Below are 13,612 nucleotides of genomic sequence, written 5' to 3' on the forward strand. Positions count from 1 at the left end.
CTCAAACCCCCCCCCCCCGCCCTCACACACACGCACACCACATTCCACAGTAATGGTTTGCTTTGTTCCAGAGCAGATAAGCATGGCAGCTGTCAGAAGTGGAGCTTTGAAAGGGGATATCCCCATGCCTGCAGCCGAGTCCAAAACAATGCCAAGAGTGGCCACTTGACTTCAGGGGATTATGGGATGTTTTGGGAGGCCAATCACAGCGCAGTATTGCAACACATCATCCACACGGACACCCGAGCGTTTCAGCAAGGTCTATGCTTCTTGTGGAGGTGGATTACCAGGAGCACTCCAGCCGCAGAGTCCAGGCGCTCTAAGTGCCTTGCCAGTGTGGACACCTCAGGAGTTAGGGTGCCCGGGGCTGATTTAATGTGCTCTAACTTGCAAGTATAGCCAAGACCTAAGATATAAACTTGTATTACTGATATAAACATGTTAAGTGGAAGCCATTAAGGGTGCTTCAGAATCAATGAACTGTGAATGGGTTTGTTTACCTGCAACCCTTCCTGTATAAGTGTCTCCCAGCTACTAGGTAATGAAGAAGGAGGTCTTACAGTGACATGTGACCATGTCACCTGGTACTGGAATCCATCTGAAACTTGGTGCTTTTCCATTTAGAAGGAGGGGTGGGAACCCAGGGATACAAAAGATTCCCACCTTGTGCCAAAGATATAAAAGGGGGTGGAACAGAACAAAGGGGGCTGCCAGTCATGAGAAAACCCCTAGTTACCACCTGAACTGGAACTAACAAGAACAGTACCAGGGGAAAGGATTAGCCCCAGACTAAAGAGTCTAGTCTATGAAAACAGTTTACTGGAACATCAGAAGGTGAGATTTACTTGTATTCAGTTTCTTAACTGCATTAGGCTTAGACTTGCGTGTTTTGGTTCATTGTGCTTAGTAACTTACTTTGTTCTGCCTGTTATTACTTGAAACCACTTGAATCCTACTTTTTATACTCAATCATCACTTTTGTTTATTAACAAACTCAGAGTAAATGATTAATACCTGGGGGAGCAAACAGCTGTGCATCTCTCTCTATCAGTGTTATAGAGGGTGGACAATTTATGAGTTTACCCTCTATAAGCTTTATACAGGGTAAAACGGATTTATTTGGGGTTTGGATCCTATTGGGAGCTGGATGTCTGGGTGCTGGAGACAGGAGTACTTGCTGAGCCGTTTTCAGTTAAGCCTGCAGCTTTGGGGGCATAGTTCAGACCCTGGGTCCGTGGTGCAGCAGGCTAGCATGTCTGGCTCAACAAGACAGGGTTCTAGAGTCCCAAGCCATCAGAGAAAACGGGCTCAGAGGTAGTTTCAGCACAGAAGGTGACAGTCCTAAGGGGGTCTCTATGACAGAACCCATCACACCCATCATTTTGTATGTATAGTTCAGATTGTGTTATCCAGTGTGCATTACTTTGAATTGATCAACAGTGAATTTTATCTGTTATTTTATTGCCCAATGACACAGTTTTTTAAGATCCTTCTGTAACTCTTCACAGTCTGCTTTAGACTTAGTTATCTTGAGTAATTTTGTATAGTCTGCAAACATTGCCACCTCACTGTTAACCCCTTTTTCCAGATCATTTATGAATGTGTTGAACAGCACTGGTCCCAGTACAGATTCTTGGGGGACCTGGCCATTTACCTCTCTCCATTCTGAAAAGAGGCTGTTTATTCCTACCCTCTCTTTCCTATCTTTTAACCAGTTACTGATCCATGAGAGGACCTTCCCTCTTATCCCATGATTGCTTACTTTGCTTAAGAGCCTTTGGTGAGAGACCTTGTCAAAGGGTTTCTGAAAGTCCAAGTACACTATATCCCCTGGAGCACCCTTGTCCACATGGTTGTTGATTCCCTCAAAGAATTCTAATAGACTGTTGAGGCATGATTTCCCTTTACAAAAGCCATGTCGACTCTTCCCCACTAATTTGTATTCATCTATGTGTCTGATCATTCTGTTCTTTCCTATAATTTCAAACAATTTTCCTGCTACTGAAGTTAGGTTTTCCAGCCTGTAATTGCCAGGATTGCCTCTGGAGCCTTTTTAAAACATGGGTGTTACATTAGCTATCCTCCAGTCAACTGTACCAAGGCCAATTTAAGGGATAAGCTACATACCACAGTTAACAGTTCTGCAATATCATACTTGAGCTCCTTCAGAACTCTTGGGTGAATATCATGTGTTCCTGGTGACTTATTACTGTTTAATTTATCAAGTTGTTCCAAAACCTCTTCTACTGACACCTTAGTCAGACACAGTTCCTCCAACGTGACACCTAAAAAGAATGTCTCCGGTGTGACAATCTCTCTCACATCTCCTGCAGTGAAGACTGATGCAAATAATTCATTTTGCTTCTCCACCATGGCCTTGTCTTCCTAGAATTCTCCTTTAGCACCTCCATCATCCAGTTGCTCCACTGATTGTTCAGTGGGCTTTGTCCTACTTCTGATGTACTTAAATTTAGCTGTTACTTTTTGTGTTTTTGCTAGCTGCTCTTTAAATTCTTTTTTGGCCGGCCTAATTATATTTGACTTCCCAGAGTTTATGCTCCTTTCTATTTTCCTCAGTGGGATTTGACTTCCAATTTTTAAAGAATGCCTTTTTGCCTCGAACCACCTCTTTCACTCGGTTGTTTAGCCATGGTGGCATTTTTTTGGTCTTCAAAAAAATTAAAAAAATAAAAAAACCCACCACAACCACACCCAGTAAGAGGGTACACATAGTTTGAGCCTATATTATGGTGTTAACATTTCCATGCAGTTGGCATGCATTCACTCTTGTGACTGTCCCTTTTAATTTCCTCATTTTTTTTGTAATTCCCTTTTTCAAGTTAAATCAGGGGTTCTGAAACAGGGAGTCATAAGGTATTTAAATGGGGGGAGGGGGTCGCGAGCTGTCGGTCACCACCGCCAAAACCTGCTTGATTCTCCAGCATTTATAATTGTGTTAAATATTAAAAAAATTGTGTTTTTAAATTTAGAAGGGGGCGGGGGTCACACTCAGAGGCTTGCTGTGTGAAAGGGGGCACTAGTGCAAAAGTTTGAGAACCACTGAGTTAAATGCTACTGTGGTCAGTTTTACTGGCATTTCCCCCCACCCAGTATGTTAAATTTAATCACATTATGATCACTATTACTGAGTGGTTCAGCTATGTTCACCTCTACAACCAGATCCTGCACACCATTTAGGACTAAATCAAAAATTGCCTCTCCCTTTGTGGGTTCCACGACTAGCTGCTCCAAGAAGTAATCATTAATGGTATCTAGAAACATTTACCTCTGCATCCCATCCTGAGAACACATACCCAGTCAACATGACGATAGATGAAAAATCCTGCATTATTACTGGGTTTTCTGTTTTTTGTAGCCTCTCTAATCTCCCTGAGCATTTCACAATCACCCTTACCATCTTGGTCAGGTTGTCAGCAGTATATTCCTACTGCTATAGGGATTATTATTCCTTATGATTATTATTCAAGCATAGAATTTCCATCCATAGAAATTCTTTTATACTCTTTGATTCATTTAAGATAGTTACTATAATTGACTCTATCCTTTTATTCCCCCACATATACTGCCACTCCCACACCAGTAAGACCTACTTTGTCATTCCTATATTTTCTGTACAGTGGTTTTACCATGTCCTACGGTTGAACAATGGCAATAATCAATATCCTCATTTAAAACCAGGCACTCAAGTTTAACCATCTCCCTATTTAGACCTCTTGTATTTGTATACAAGCACTTATAAAGTTTGTCAATATTTAGTTATGTCTTTGTTTGACTTTCTCTTCAGTTCCTACCTACTTCATCAAATTCTATCATCTCCTCTTTATTAGACTATATAGCATCCACTTTAATAAATCCTCCCCTCAGGGATGTGTCTGTCCGAACTGTGTGCACCTTCATACCTGTTGGCTTTCCCCCAGCCCTAGTTTAAAAACTCCATTACAAGCTTTTTAATTTTACATGCCAGCAATCTCATTCCATATTAGTTTAGGTAGAGCCAGTCCTTCCTGTACAGGCTCCCTCCTTTCCCAAAAGGTTCTCCGGTTTCTAATAAACCTAAATCCCTCCTCCCGACACCATAGTCTCCTTGAGACCCTGCTGTTTGACTATCAAACTGGCACTACACATAGAACTGGAAGCATTTCAGAGAATGCTATCATGGAGGACTTTTAAAAAAAAATATATATATATATATATATATATATATATCTTACCTACTGCCCTAAATTCGGCCTCCAGGACCTTTCTCCTATCTTTCCCCTATGTCATGTACCACTTGTTCCTCCCCAGCACTGCATACAAGTCTATCTAGGTATCTCAAGAGGTCTGCATCCTTTGCACCCAGCAGGCAACTCTCCATGCAGTTCTCCCAGTCATCACAAATCCAACTGCTAAAGAAAAAAACTGAGATGTTACATTTACCTGGGGGTTGGGCAACAGGATATATGGATGTCTATACCTGTTCAAAATTACTTCAGCTCAGGACTGATTTGAAGCATAAGGCAATGTTGTTACACCAAAGCCGCATGTTGAATGCACTCTTTGTTTTAAGACATACATGACCACCGCTTTTTGCCAGCGGGTCGTACTTACTTGGCACAGCGAACCCAGTTTATGTGCTGGCTCAAGGAAAAGAGAAATTTCTGTCTGTGAACTGTCCATACTTTGACTGTTTTGTCATCAGAAGCTGTAACCAAGGATTGTCCATCACTGGAGAACTGAACGCTTCTTACAGTTGCCGTATGAGCCTTGAACACAGTAGATTCTCCTTTGCTAGGTAGAAAAAGGAGTGTATTATTTTTAAGTTGCACGAGAGCCTAAAACAGTATGTTCTAAACAGCCTGAAGCTTGTGTACAGTAAACAGTGTTTCTAACCACTATTTCTATAGGCACCATATACATTTATGTTAGGAGGAAATTGTTGACCTATCCTGAGCAGACAAGTGTTTAGGAACTATACAAAATATAGCACTAAAAGAAACTGCTCTGTTTGATTTTAGTTACTGAAGCCCATCCTAACTTGAGACAATTTACATTTGTGTTGTCTATACAGAGGTAAGAAAAAGGACATGTTTTAAAATTAGCGTGCATCAAATATTCTGCTTCAGATACACTTCCATTTGGTAGCAATGGAATGTCTAATACGGAGCACAAAATAGCATTACAGCAAATACTTTTCCTATACAGCATCTTCTAAGAAATACACGATAGCTACTTTTAATCAGAAATACGAGAAGTGTGACAAAGTGAGATCAATTTAAAAACACAAACAAGCTACAGAATTTAATATTAAGTATCATTAGTTCTTCTTCTTGCCAACATTTTCAAAGTAGTGCAGAAGGTATTTTTCTGGCAAACAAATACAAGATTGCAGTACAAAATTCTGAGAATGTCAAGATTCAATAGGTGGATGGGGAGACTATCAGCCCTGAACCACTCACTCCCTAGAGTAGGGTGGGCTAGCAATACCACAATGCTGAATGATCTAAAAGTTCAAGCCAAGAGCTGAATGAGAGAAGTAGTGGGGTTCTCATTAAAGCTGATATTTAATGCTTGCTTGATAAAAAGGTATGGTCTCCAGACAGCCACAATCATCATTGTAAACTCTCATTATAAGGGTAGAAAAAGTTTGTCATTGAGTTTAAATTCTTTTACTAGTTTATTTTCAAAACCCCTGGATTAGAGGACAGGATAAGTGGGATCAAGGAAGATCTGAAGAGGAAGGGGGAGGAATGAATGAATCTCAAAATGGATAAAATCCATGTTTTGAGAGCAAGACATGCAAATGTTAATTTGGTACTGAAAATTTCTGAACTACCTACCTTCATTTTTAATGAAGTCAAGACCTTCTCACACAGTATAACGCTAACAGCAATGCTACTGACCTTCATGTTTTGTTAAGTTACTCAAGACTACCCTTATTGCTTTTTTAAGTTCTGCCCTCAGTAAAGAGATTGCAGTGCATTTATTTTACTACATTTAATCAAGCTGTGAATTTAACACACTAAAGAGGCATCTGACAATCTTGATATTTTCCTTGAGTATAGTTATAGAAGTTCAGTGACTGATAATTCTAAACATACACACACAAATGAATACTCAAAAAAGTTACCACATGACCTGCCTCAAGACGGGCACAGGTAGAATAATTCCCTTTCCATTCTAGCTTACTTCTGAGATGGCAACCATACATACAGCTTCAATCACTGAACTGATATCTTCAAGGCACTGAGATATCATTTAGCACAATTCATTCAACTTCAGCCTTCCCAGAAGATCCAGTCTTTCCACACAATTTACACATTCACTTCCAAGAACTCCAATAAAGGAGGCTTTTTTTGTTGAATTTATTTTCAGGATTACATATATTGGCAGCCAGGCTCTGGATGCAGCAGAAGAAACTGTCACTCCCTTTTTTCTGTCTAGATGGATGAACAGTGAGGTTAAATTTTAATCAGGTATAATTTATCTAGTGTCTTTAAATAATACACATGTTTTTATATACAAGTGTGTTATATTTCTTCCAGGAAAGTTCTATTAAACAGAAGTGAACTATAACTGAAATTGCAATCTGCACATTTTCATACTGCTTCAATGTAAGTGTAGCTTAACTTTGATCCATTTTACAGCGAAATTGGATCAATTGTACAGTCATGCTGTCATTATGAAGGTACAACACCTCCATATTAAAGGACAAATTGAGATTTGCACTACAAATCACAGATTAAACTTTTATTTACGAATAATAGTGTATCTTCCCTAAATGTATTACTTTCTCTGAGTACAGAACAAAAATGTAAAGAATTTACAAGAGAGCCTATTAGCTTATGAATAAGTTTTTAAAAATGGGTCTTGAGAAGGGAAGGAGGGGCAAGTCTAATCTTTTTTTGTTTTTATTTCTCTAGCAAATAGAGTCTGGATTTTTTAAATCTGACTAACTTCTAGATTGTAGCAAGAACTAGGGCACAGGCTAATTTAGGCTTACTGTGTTAACAAACAAAAATACATACAATTACTCATAGCCATAAAACATTCCAACAAAAACAGAAATGATTAATTTTAGAATGTCTTCCCTGCCTCCTGGGCTGCTGTGTTTAGTTTCAATTGCTAAAGAATACAAACCCAACACCAGTAAGAGAGACCCACCGCAAGTCTGCTTCCCTCTCAGGGCCCAGACTCACGATTTCTTTGTAAGCGACAAAGAGTCCTGTGGCACCTTATAGACTAACAGACATATTGGAGCATAAGCTTTCGGGGGGTGAATACCCACTTCATCAGATGCAAGTAGTAGAAATTTCCAGAGGCAGGTATAAATATGCAAGCAAGAATCAGGCTAGGGATAACGAGGTTAGTTCAATCAGGGAGGATGAGGCCCTCTTCTAGCAGTTGAGGTGTGAACACCACGGGAGGAGAACCTGCTTTTGTAGCTGGCTAGCCATTCACAGTCTTTGTTTAATCCTGAGCTGATAGTGTCAAATTTGCAAATGAACTGAAGCTCAGCAGTTTCTCTTTGAAGTCTGGTCCTGAAGTGTTTTAAAGGTAGCCATCCTGCAGCAAAATCTGCTATTGTGTGTCCAGGGAGGTCGAAGTGTTCTCCTTCAGGTTTTTGAATATTGCCATTCCTAATATCTGATTTGTGTCCATTTATTCTTTTACGTAAGGACTGTCCAGTCTGGCCAATGTACATAGCAGAAGGGCACTGCTGGCACATGGTGGCGTATATCACATTGGTGGACGTGCAGGTGAACGAACCTGTGATGGTGTGGCTGATCTGGTTAGGTCCTGTGATGGTGTCGCTGGTGTAGATATGTGTGCAGAGTTGGTATTGAGGTTTGTTGCAGGATTGGTTCCTGAGTTAGAGTTACTATGATGCAGTGTGTAGTTGCTGGTGAGAATATGCTTCAGGTTGGCGGGTTGTCTGTGGGCAAGTACTGGCCTGCCTCCCAAGGCCTGTGAAAGTGAGGGATCGTTGTCCAGGATGGGCTGTAGATCACTGATGATGCGTTGGAGAGGTTTTAGCTGAGGACTTTATGTGATGGCCATAGGAGTTCTGTTGGTTTCTCTCTTGGTCTTGTCTTGCAGGAGGCGGCTTCTGGGTACACGTCTGGCTCTGTTTCCTTATTTCCACCCTGTGGGTATTGTAGTTTTGAGAATGCTTGGTGAAAACCCACCAACCCTTTGCCGCTTTTACAGATCCAGACTAACACGGCTACCCCTCTGATATTTCTTTATGGTCTTTAATAGTAGTACTTCCCAGAAAGCCACCCTTCCCCTTCATGTGGTAACCAGCACGAGGATTCCAGCCCAGAGAGATGGGGAAGATCACTTCCTCAGTTTAGTGCAAGAGTCTGGCAAGAGGAAGGAGACACTCTCAGCTCCATACAGAGGTCCAACAGATGTTACTTCTAGAAAAAGTAAAGTTGCAGACAGAAGTGTGATACGAGTCCATATTGCACGCAGGCCTTTGCCACTTATGGTGTATTTCCGTTGGATGCGTAGTAGATGGGCCTGCTCTAGGCTAACTAACATACTTCAATCATTTTAAAACAGCAGCACAGAGAGACTGGATGGTTTGGGAATGGCAAAAATAATGGTTTGCAGCTGCCAGACAAGGATCTCAAAGCACATTACAAACATCAAACTAAGTCTTCCAATCTCCCAGTTAGATAGGGCACCATCACAATTTTAGAAATGATGAAAACTGAGGCACAGAAAGGGCAAGGTCCCATGCAAGTCCATGACAGCATCAAAAATTCAGGTCTCCCGACTTCCAGGCCTGTGCTTTAGCCATATACCATCATTATGCTATTAATGGGACAGGGAGTTATTAACCTTTAGGTCAACAATTAAAATTTAAAACCAGATGTCATGAAAAGTCACCCATTGTTTGGTGGACTACAACAAGCAAGTCAGAAATCCAACTCCTAGAACAGATGCCTACATCACAAAAACTGAGCTCTGTATGTGTTACTGCCAGAGCAAAGCTAAGGACTAATGAGCCATGGAACATGAACTGGGATGGACACTAGTAGGTAACTATTTAAGTACAGTAGTAGAGCTGTGTCAGGAAGTTTACACTGATACGGTCTATGCTATACCTGTTCTGTAGACAGAGGATTTCAGCCTCTAGGGCTAACAAGCTGGCATATTCTTCAGGATTAAATTCACCTTTATAGAAGAGTCCTATGCAGGATAGCGGTTGCATCACCTAATATATTTTCCTTTAGCAAATAATAGATTCCCAAACCTCACAGTGGAGCACTCCTGCTAGTGGAAATCACACACTACAACTTAATATAAAAGAGTTAGGAAGCAGGATATACTTACACATTTGGAACCCATAAACGGACAGTTTTGTCTCTGGAGCCTGAGGCCACCAGATGGCCAGAAGGTGAAAACTGAACACACATCACTGCATCTTTGTGACCCACAAAGCGATAGGCTCTCATTTGCGGTCTCATACTCCAGATCATCAAGCACGAATCCATAGAGCCACTTGCTAAATTTAAGGGGAAAAAGTCTCATTTAATATCTTCTCTGAGTACACTGGAACAATCACACACACTGAAGGGATCAGCACAGATTTCAGCCCTTTCAAACAATGGTTCTCTCCATTGAATTAAGACCTTTGTTAACCCTGGGGCATCATTACATATTCTATATTTCATTAGCAATTCAAACCAACCATTCAGAATCATCACTTATTAATTGAAAGTAGGCATGGCAACCCAAGCTAAGAGTTAGTTCATGTAATTCTGTTATTGCCGTAGACAATATAAAAACAAAACAAAAAAAGTACAAACATTGTAAGAGATATTCCAATAAAAGGCAATACACAAATGTGCAGAGGCTCTAAGATTTGAGACTCAGTCTCTCTTCATCAAAAGATTTTTTTCTGTTGGAGAGCAAACAGCAGTCACAACTTTGCTTGGTTAATTATCCAAATGCAGATACAAAAGCAGACAAGTCCAGCAAGTCAGCAACAAAGAAAAAAACACTTGTGACAGTGCTTTGTGCCCCAGGACACTGGTTTTTCTATGGTTACACAGTTACCTACATATCCTTCTGAGGCACTGCTTCAGATGAAGGTTCCCAGCCTTCTCTGTGCCACTGACCCTGATGAAAGTAGAGCTACCCAGTTTCACCTACAGCCTGCCACATTTTATATGTCCGTAGTGCAGTGGACACTTACTGTGATGTATAATTGCACAGATTCAATGGCAACTTAGAGAAAAATATTAGACAGCAAACCTCTAAAATGGTGACAATTAAAATACCTCTTCAAATTAATCCTACATTTAAAGTATAGAAACTTTGTGGGGAAGGGGCTGATTTTTTGATGGGGGTTTTCAAAGCAAAAAAACAGACAACTATGTGGTATAAAAATCTTAGCCTGCCAACAGATAAAAGCATCATCTTTATCTCCCTGTCAGAGCACCAAGTGGGACATATCTCCAGTGAACGTAAAACATGCCTAGAAAAAAACAGATTAGTTTTTGATACTAGATTTAGATGCTACAGTATCATAATCACAAGGAGATTTTAGTTTGTTTCAGTTGTGGCAAAATACCAAATAGCTTTTGCTGGAAACATCTTTTTATTTCGCAGTCATTTCAATACAAAAAAGAATGCCTCTCTCCTTTCTTGGAAAAGATTCAGGATTAACAGACCCATTTCAGACAGGATGTTCCATTATTCATGTTCCTTTAAAGGAACAAATTCATACATTTCCATTCCTGTGGCTTTTTGCCAGCAATACCTTTCCCTACAAACATTAAGATTAAAATGAAAAAGGTAGCTAAAAATATGTGGACTGAGGACAGGGCTCAGCCTCTATAGAGATAGTAATTCTATTCCTAAGTATGCTACTGATTCAATGTGTGATGAAGTTACATAACTGCAGTACCACAATTTCCATATCTATAAAATGGGGAAAACAGCACTTGGCCATCTCTGTAAAGCACTTTGAGATATAAGCAGTATTTTGCAGTTTATTATTGGCAAGTCATTAACAGCATTGGGTAGGGTAAACAACCCAGTAAAATGGCATCAAATGAAAGCTCACTTCTTCAGCTTAAAAAATATGAAGAATCGAATATAAAGAATGGAAAGCGTACAGGCTGCTTGAATATAGAGTAGCTGACTCAATATACCTCACTCAAATATTTTGAGTCTTCCTGCCTGCATTTTCATTCATAGAAGTGCTGTACTCACAGCACTTGCTATGTAGGATTGTAGCACTGCTCTTGATCTGCAGCTGCTGGCCTGAACCTAAAAAGAAGAAAGAGCAAGGGAAGGGAGACAGGAAACAAAACAAGAATAAAGGAGCCACTGAGAAACAAAAGGGAAACAGGGTAGGAGGAATTGGTAATCTAAGAGAATATGCTCTTTGATAACCCTTTGCTCTGAAAATTAGGGACTATGTGGGTTACCAGGATCCTGATAAGGGATACTGAAATAGGCTTTCTGACAGCCTATTGGACTACTGAATTTCAAGGTGCTTAGCCCTGCTCTGTCTGTGTGTGTGTCTACTGGGCACCTTTGCCATATCATTTCTTTGTTCACCACCTCCGCAACAGACATAGCAATTCTCTCCTGCACTAAAAAGCACAGTGGGCTTCAATGTACGTAGTAGGCCAGTTAACATCAGTCAATTTCTATTTGGTTCTCAGGAAAGACAACTGGATCATAGCATATCAGGATCGGAAGGGACCTCAGGAGGTCATCTAGTCCAACCCCCTGCTCAAAGCAGGGCCAATCCCCAATTTCTGCCCCAGATCCCCTAAATGGCCCCCTCAAGGACTGAACTCACAACCCGGAGTTTAGCAGGCCAATGCTCAAACCACTGAGCTATCCCTCCTCCCAATGCATCATAATAATGGACTGTGGATTGAAAACAAGCCTTGGTTTAAGCCACACCAAGTAAAAGTGAAGTTTTTACCAAAGAGTGGTTTCAGAGTAAAATGAGGCACACAAATATGCAAGAGACAGTGTAACACTCAATGCTCCTTGCAACTTTGTCAGGATAAATATGCATGCGCACACACACTTAAAAATGCCATTTCTAGAAGTTAAGCAAAAATGTGGGCCTTTCAGCCTTGAAAATAACTCTTCAGTGATCTACAAGTGACTATTTCTGAGCCTATTTTGTAACTCAGCTGCTCCTTTAATTACACTGAAAAAAGAAGAGACTTGTCAGGTGCAGCGTCAGGCCCTTAAAGCATAAAAAGATAATTTACCCAATTGCTTCTTATTGAGACTGAAATCCACACTAGTGATGGCATCTCGATGGCCTTTAAAGTGTTTCTCCAGAGACGGATCCTCCTGAAAGACAATAAAATTGAAAGAACGTAGGCTAATGTTAATAGTGACCTTTCCACACACCAAAAAAAAAAATAAATAAAAATTTTTACATATTTTTATGACAAGGTTTAGCAATTTCCCCACCCCAAAATATTCGAGGCCAGATTTCCAAAAGAATAGTAGCCCAGCACTGGGTGATAAAAAAAAGAGTATACGTGCAACCAGTCGTATAATTATGCATATAATTACACAAACAATGTATGCAGCTATTCAGTTGCACATCGAAGGGCGGGGGCGTGGGAGGAGAGACACAGAGAGAGAGAGGAGAGAAGTCAAGCAGAAATAGCAGCAGGGTGGTTAAACATCACCCTCTCACGTCATCTGTGCGCTTCACGAGATTTGTGAGACACCAGACACTGGCGGCCAACTACCAAAGTGTATTTTTTTTTTTTTTTAGCCCACTGGGCTACAACGCAGTAAACCTAGTTGCCAAAGGTACCTTCAACAAGCGGGGATGATTTCAGCAAGCAACCCCTAAAGAGCGTCGTTTTTAAAACGCCAGCGGGGACGTCCCCACGGACCCAGCGACGGCGAGGCCGCCCTCCCCGCCCCGAAACCGGTCGGTCCCTCGCTCGGACAGGCAAGGGGCAGCGCCCCGGCCAAACCGACTGGGGGCTGCGTCAGGCCCAGGCCACAGAGCAAAACTCACAGGCCCCGCCCAGGCCGGGCCCCCGTGTCGCCCCCGAAGCACCCGGCAAAGCCGCCGCGGCGGCGGGTGGGCGGGGGGGGGGGAAGCGAGCGGGGCAAAGGCGGAGCAGCGGGACAGGCTGGCTCTGCGGCTGCCGAGGGCTGTTTGAACCATTCACAGGGCTCCAACAACCCTCCCCAAGCGCTGCCCCGGCCCCTACCAGGCAGGCGGCGGCCATGGCGTGCGGCGGGAGCTGCCGGGCCTGTCGCTCTGGCCGCGGCGCCGGTTCAGTTTCCGCGCCTCTCCAGCCGCCCTAGTAACGGCGTCAGGCCCTTAAAGGGGAGGCCGGGCCGGGCTTCGCCTCCGACGGGAAAAGAGGCCCAGGACTCGCTCGGCGTCATGCGGGGGCGGAGCCAGGGGACGGGGGACATGGGCGCGCGCGCCCGCGATGCCCGGCCTCTGGGTGCGCGCACACCTGTTCTTACAGACTCCGTTCCTTCTGCTGTGCACACTTCTGCTCTCTCACCCACCTACTGTTCACCTGGGTACACTCAGTCATACACACACACTGCACCTGTGCACACATGCAATTCACACATTCCT

At 42.2% G+C, this 13,612-nt stretch overlaps 1 protein-coding gene across 4 annotated transcripts in view; it reads right to left on the reverse strand.

Moving 5' to 3' along the window:
• The window catches only part of POC1A (POC1 centriolar protein A), a 107,441-nt gene extending 94,052 nt beyond the window's left edge, over positions 1-13,389 (reverse strand). The window contains exons 1-4 of one of the 4 annotated variants that reach the window (XM_084634060.1): positions 13,230-13,389; positions 12,258-12,342; positions 9,346-9,517; positions 4,612-4,791 (exon numbers count right to left, since the gene is read on the reverse strand). In XM_084634060.1, the coding sequence (XP_084490186.1) occupies positions 4,612-4,791; positions 9,346-9,517; positions 12,258-12,342; positions 13,230-13,247 (455 nt within the window). In that variant the 5' untranslated portion in view covers positions 13,248-13,389. The other 3 variants (XM_084634061.1, XM_084634062.1, XM_084634063.1) reach the window with 3 other exon arrangements.
• Positions 13,390-13,612: the final 223 nt, after the last annotated feature.

The sequence above is a fragment of the Lepidochelys olivacea genome (assembly GCF_965140295.1).
Source record: "Lepidochelys olivacea isolate rLepOli2 genome assembly, chromosome: 7".
Classification (NCBI taxonomy): Eukaryota; Metazoa; Chordata; order Testudines; family Cheloniidae; genus Lepidochelys; species Lepidochelys olivacea.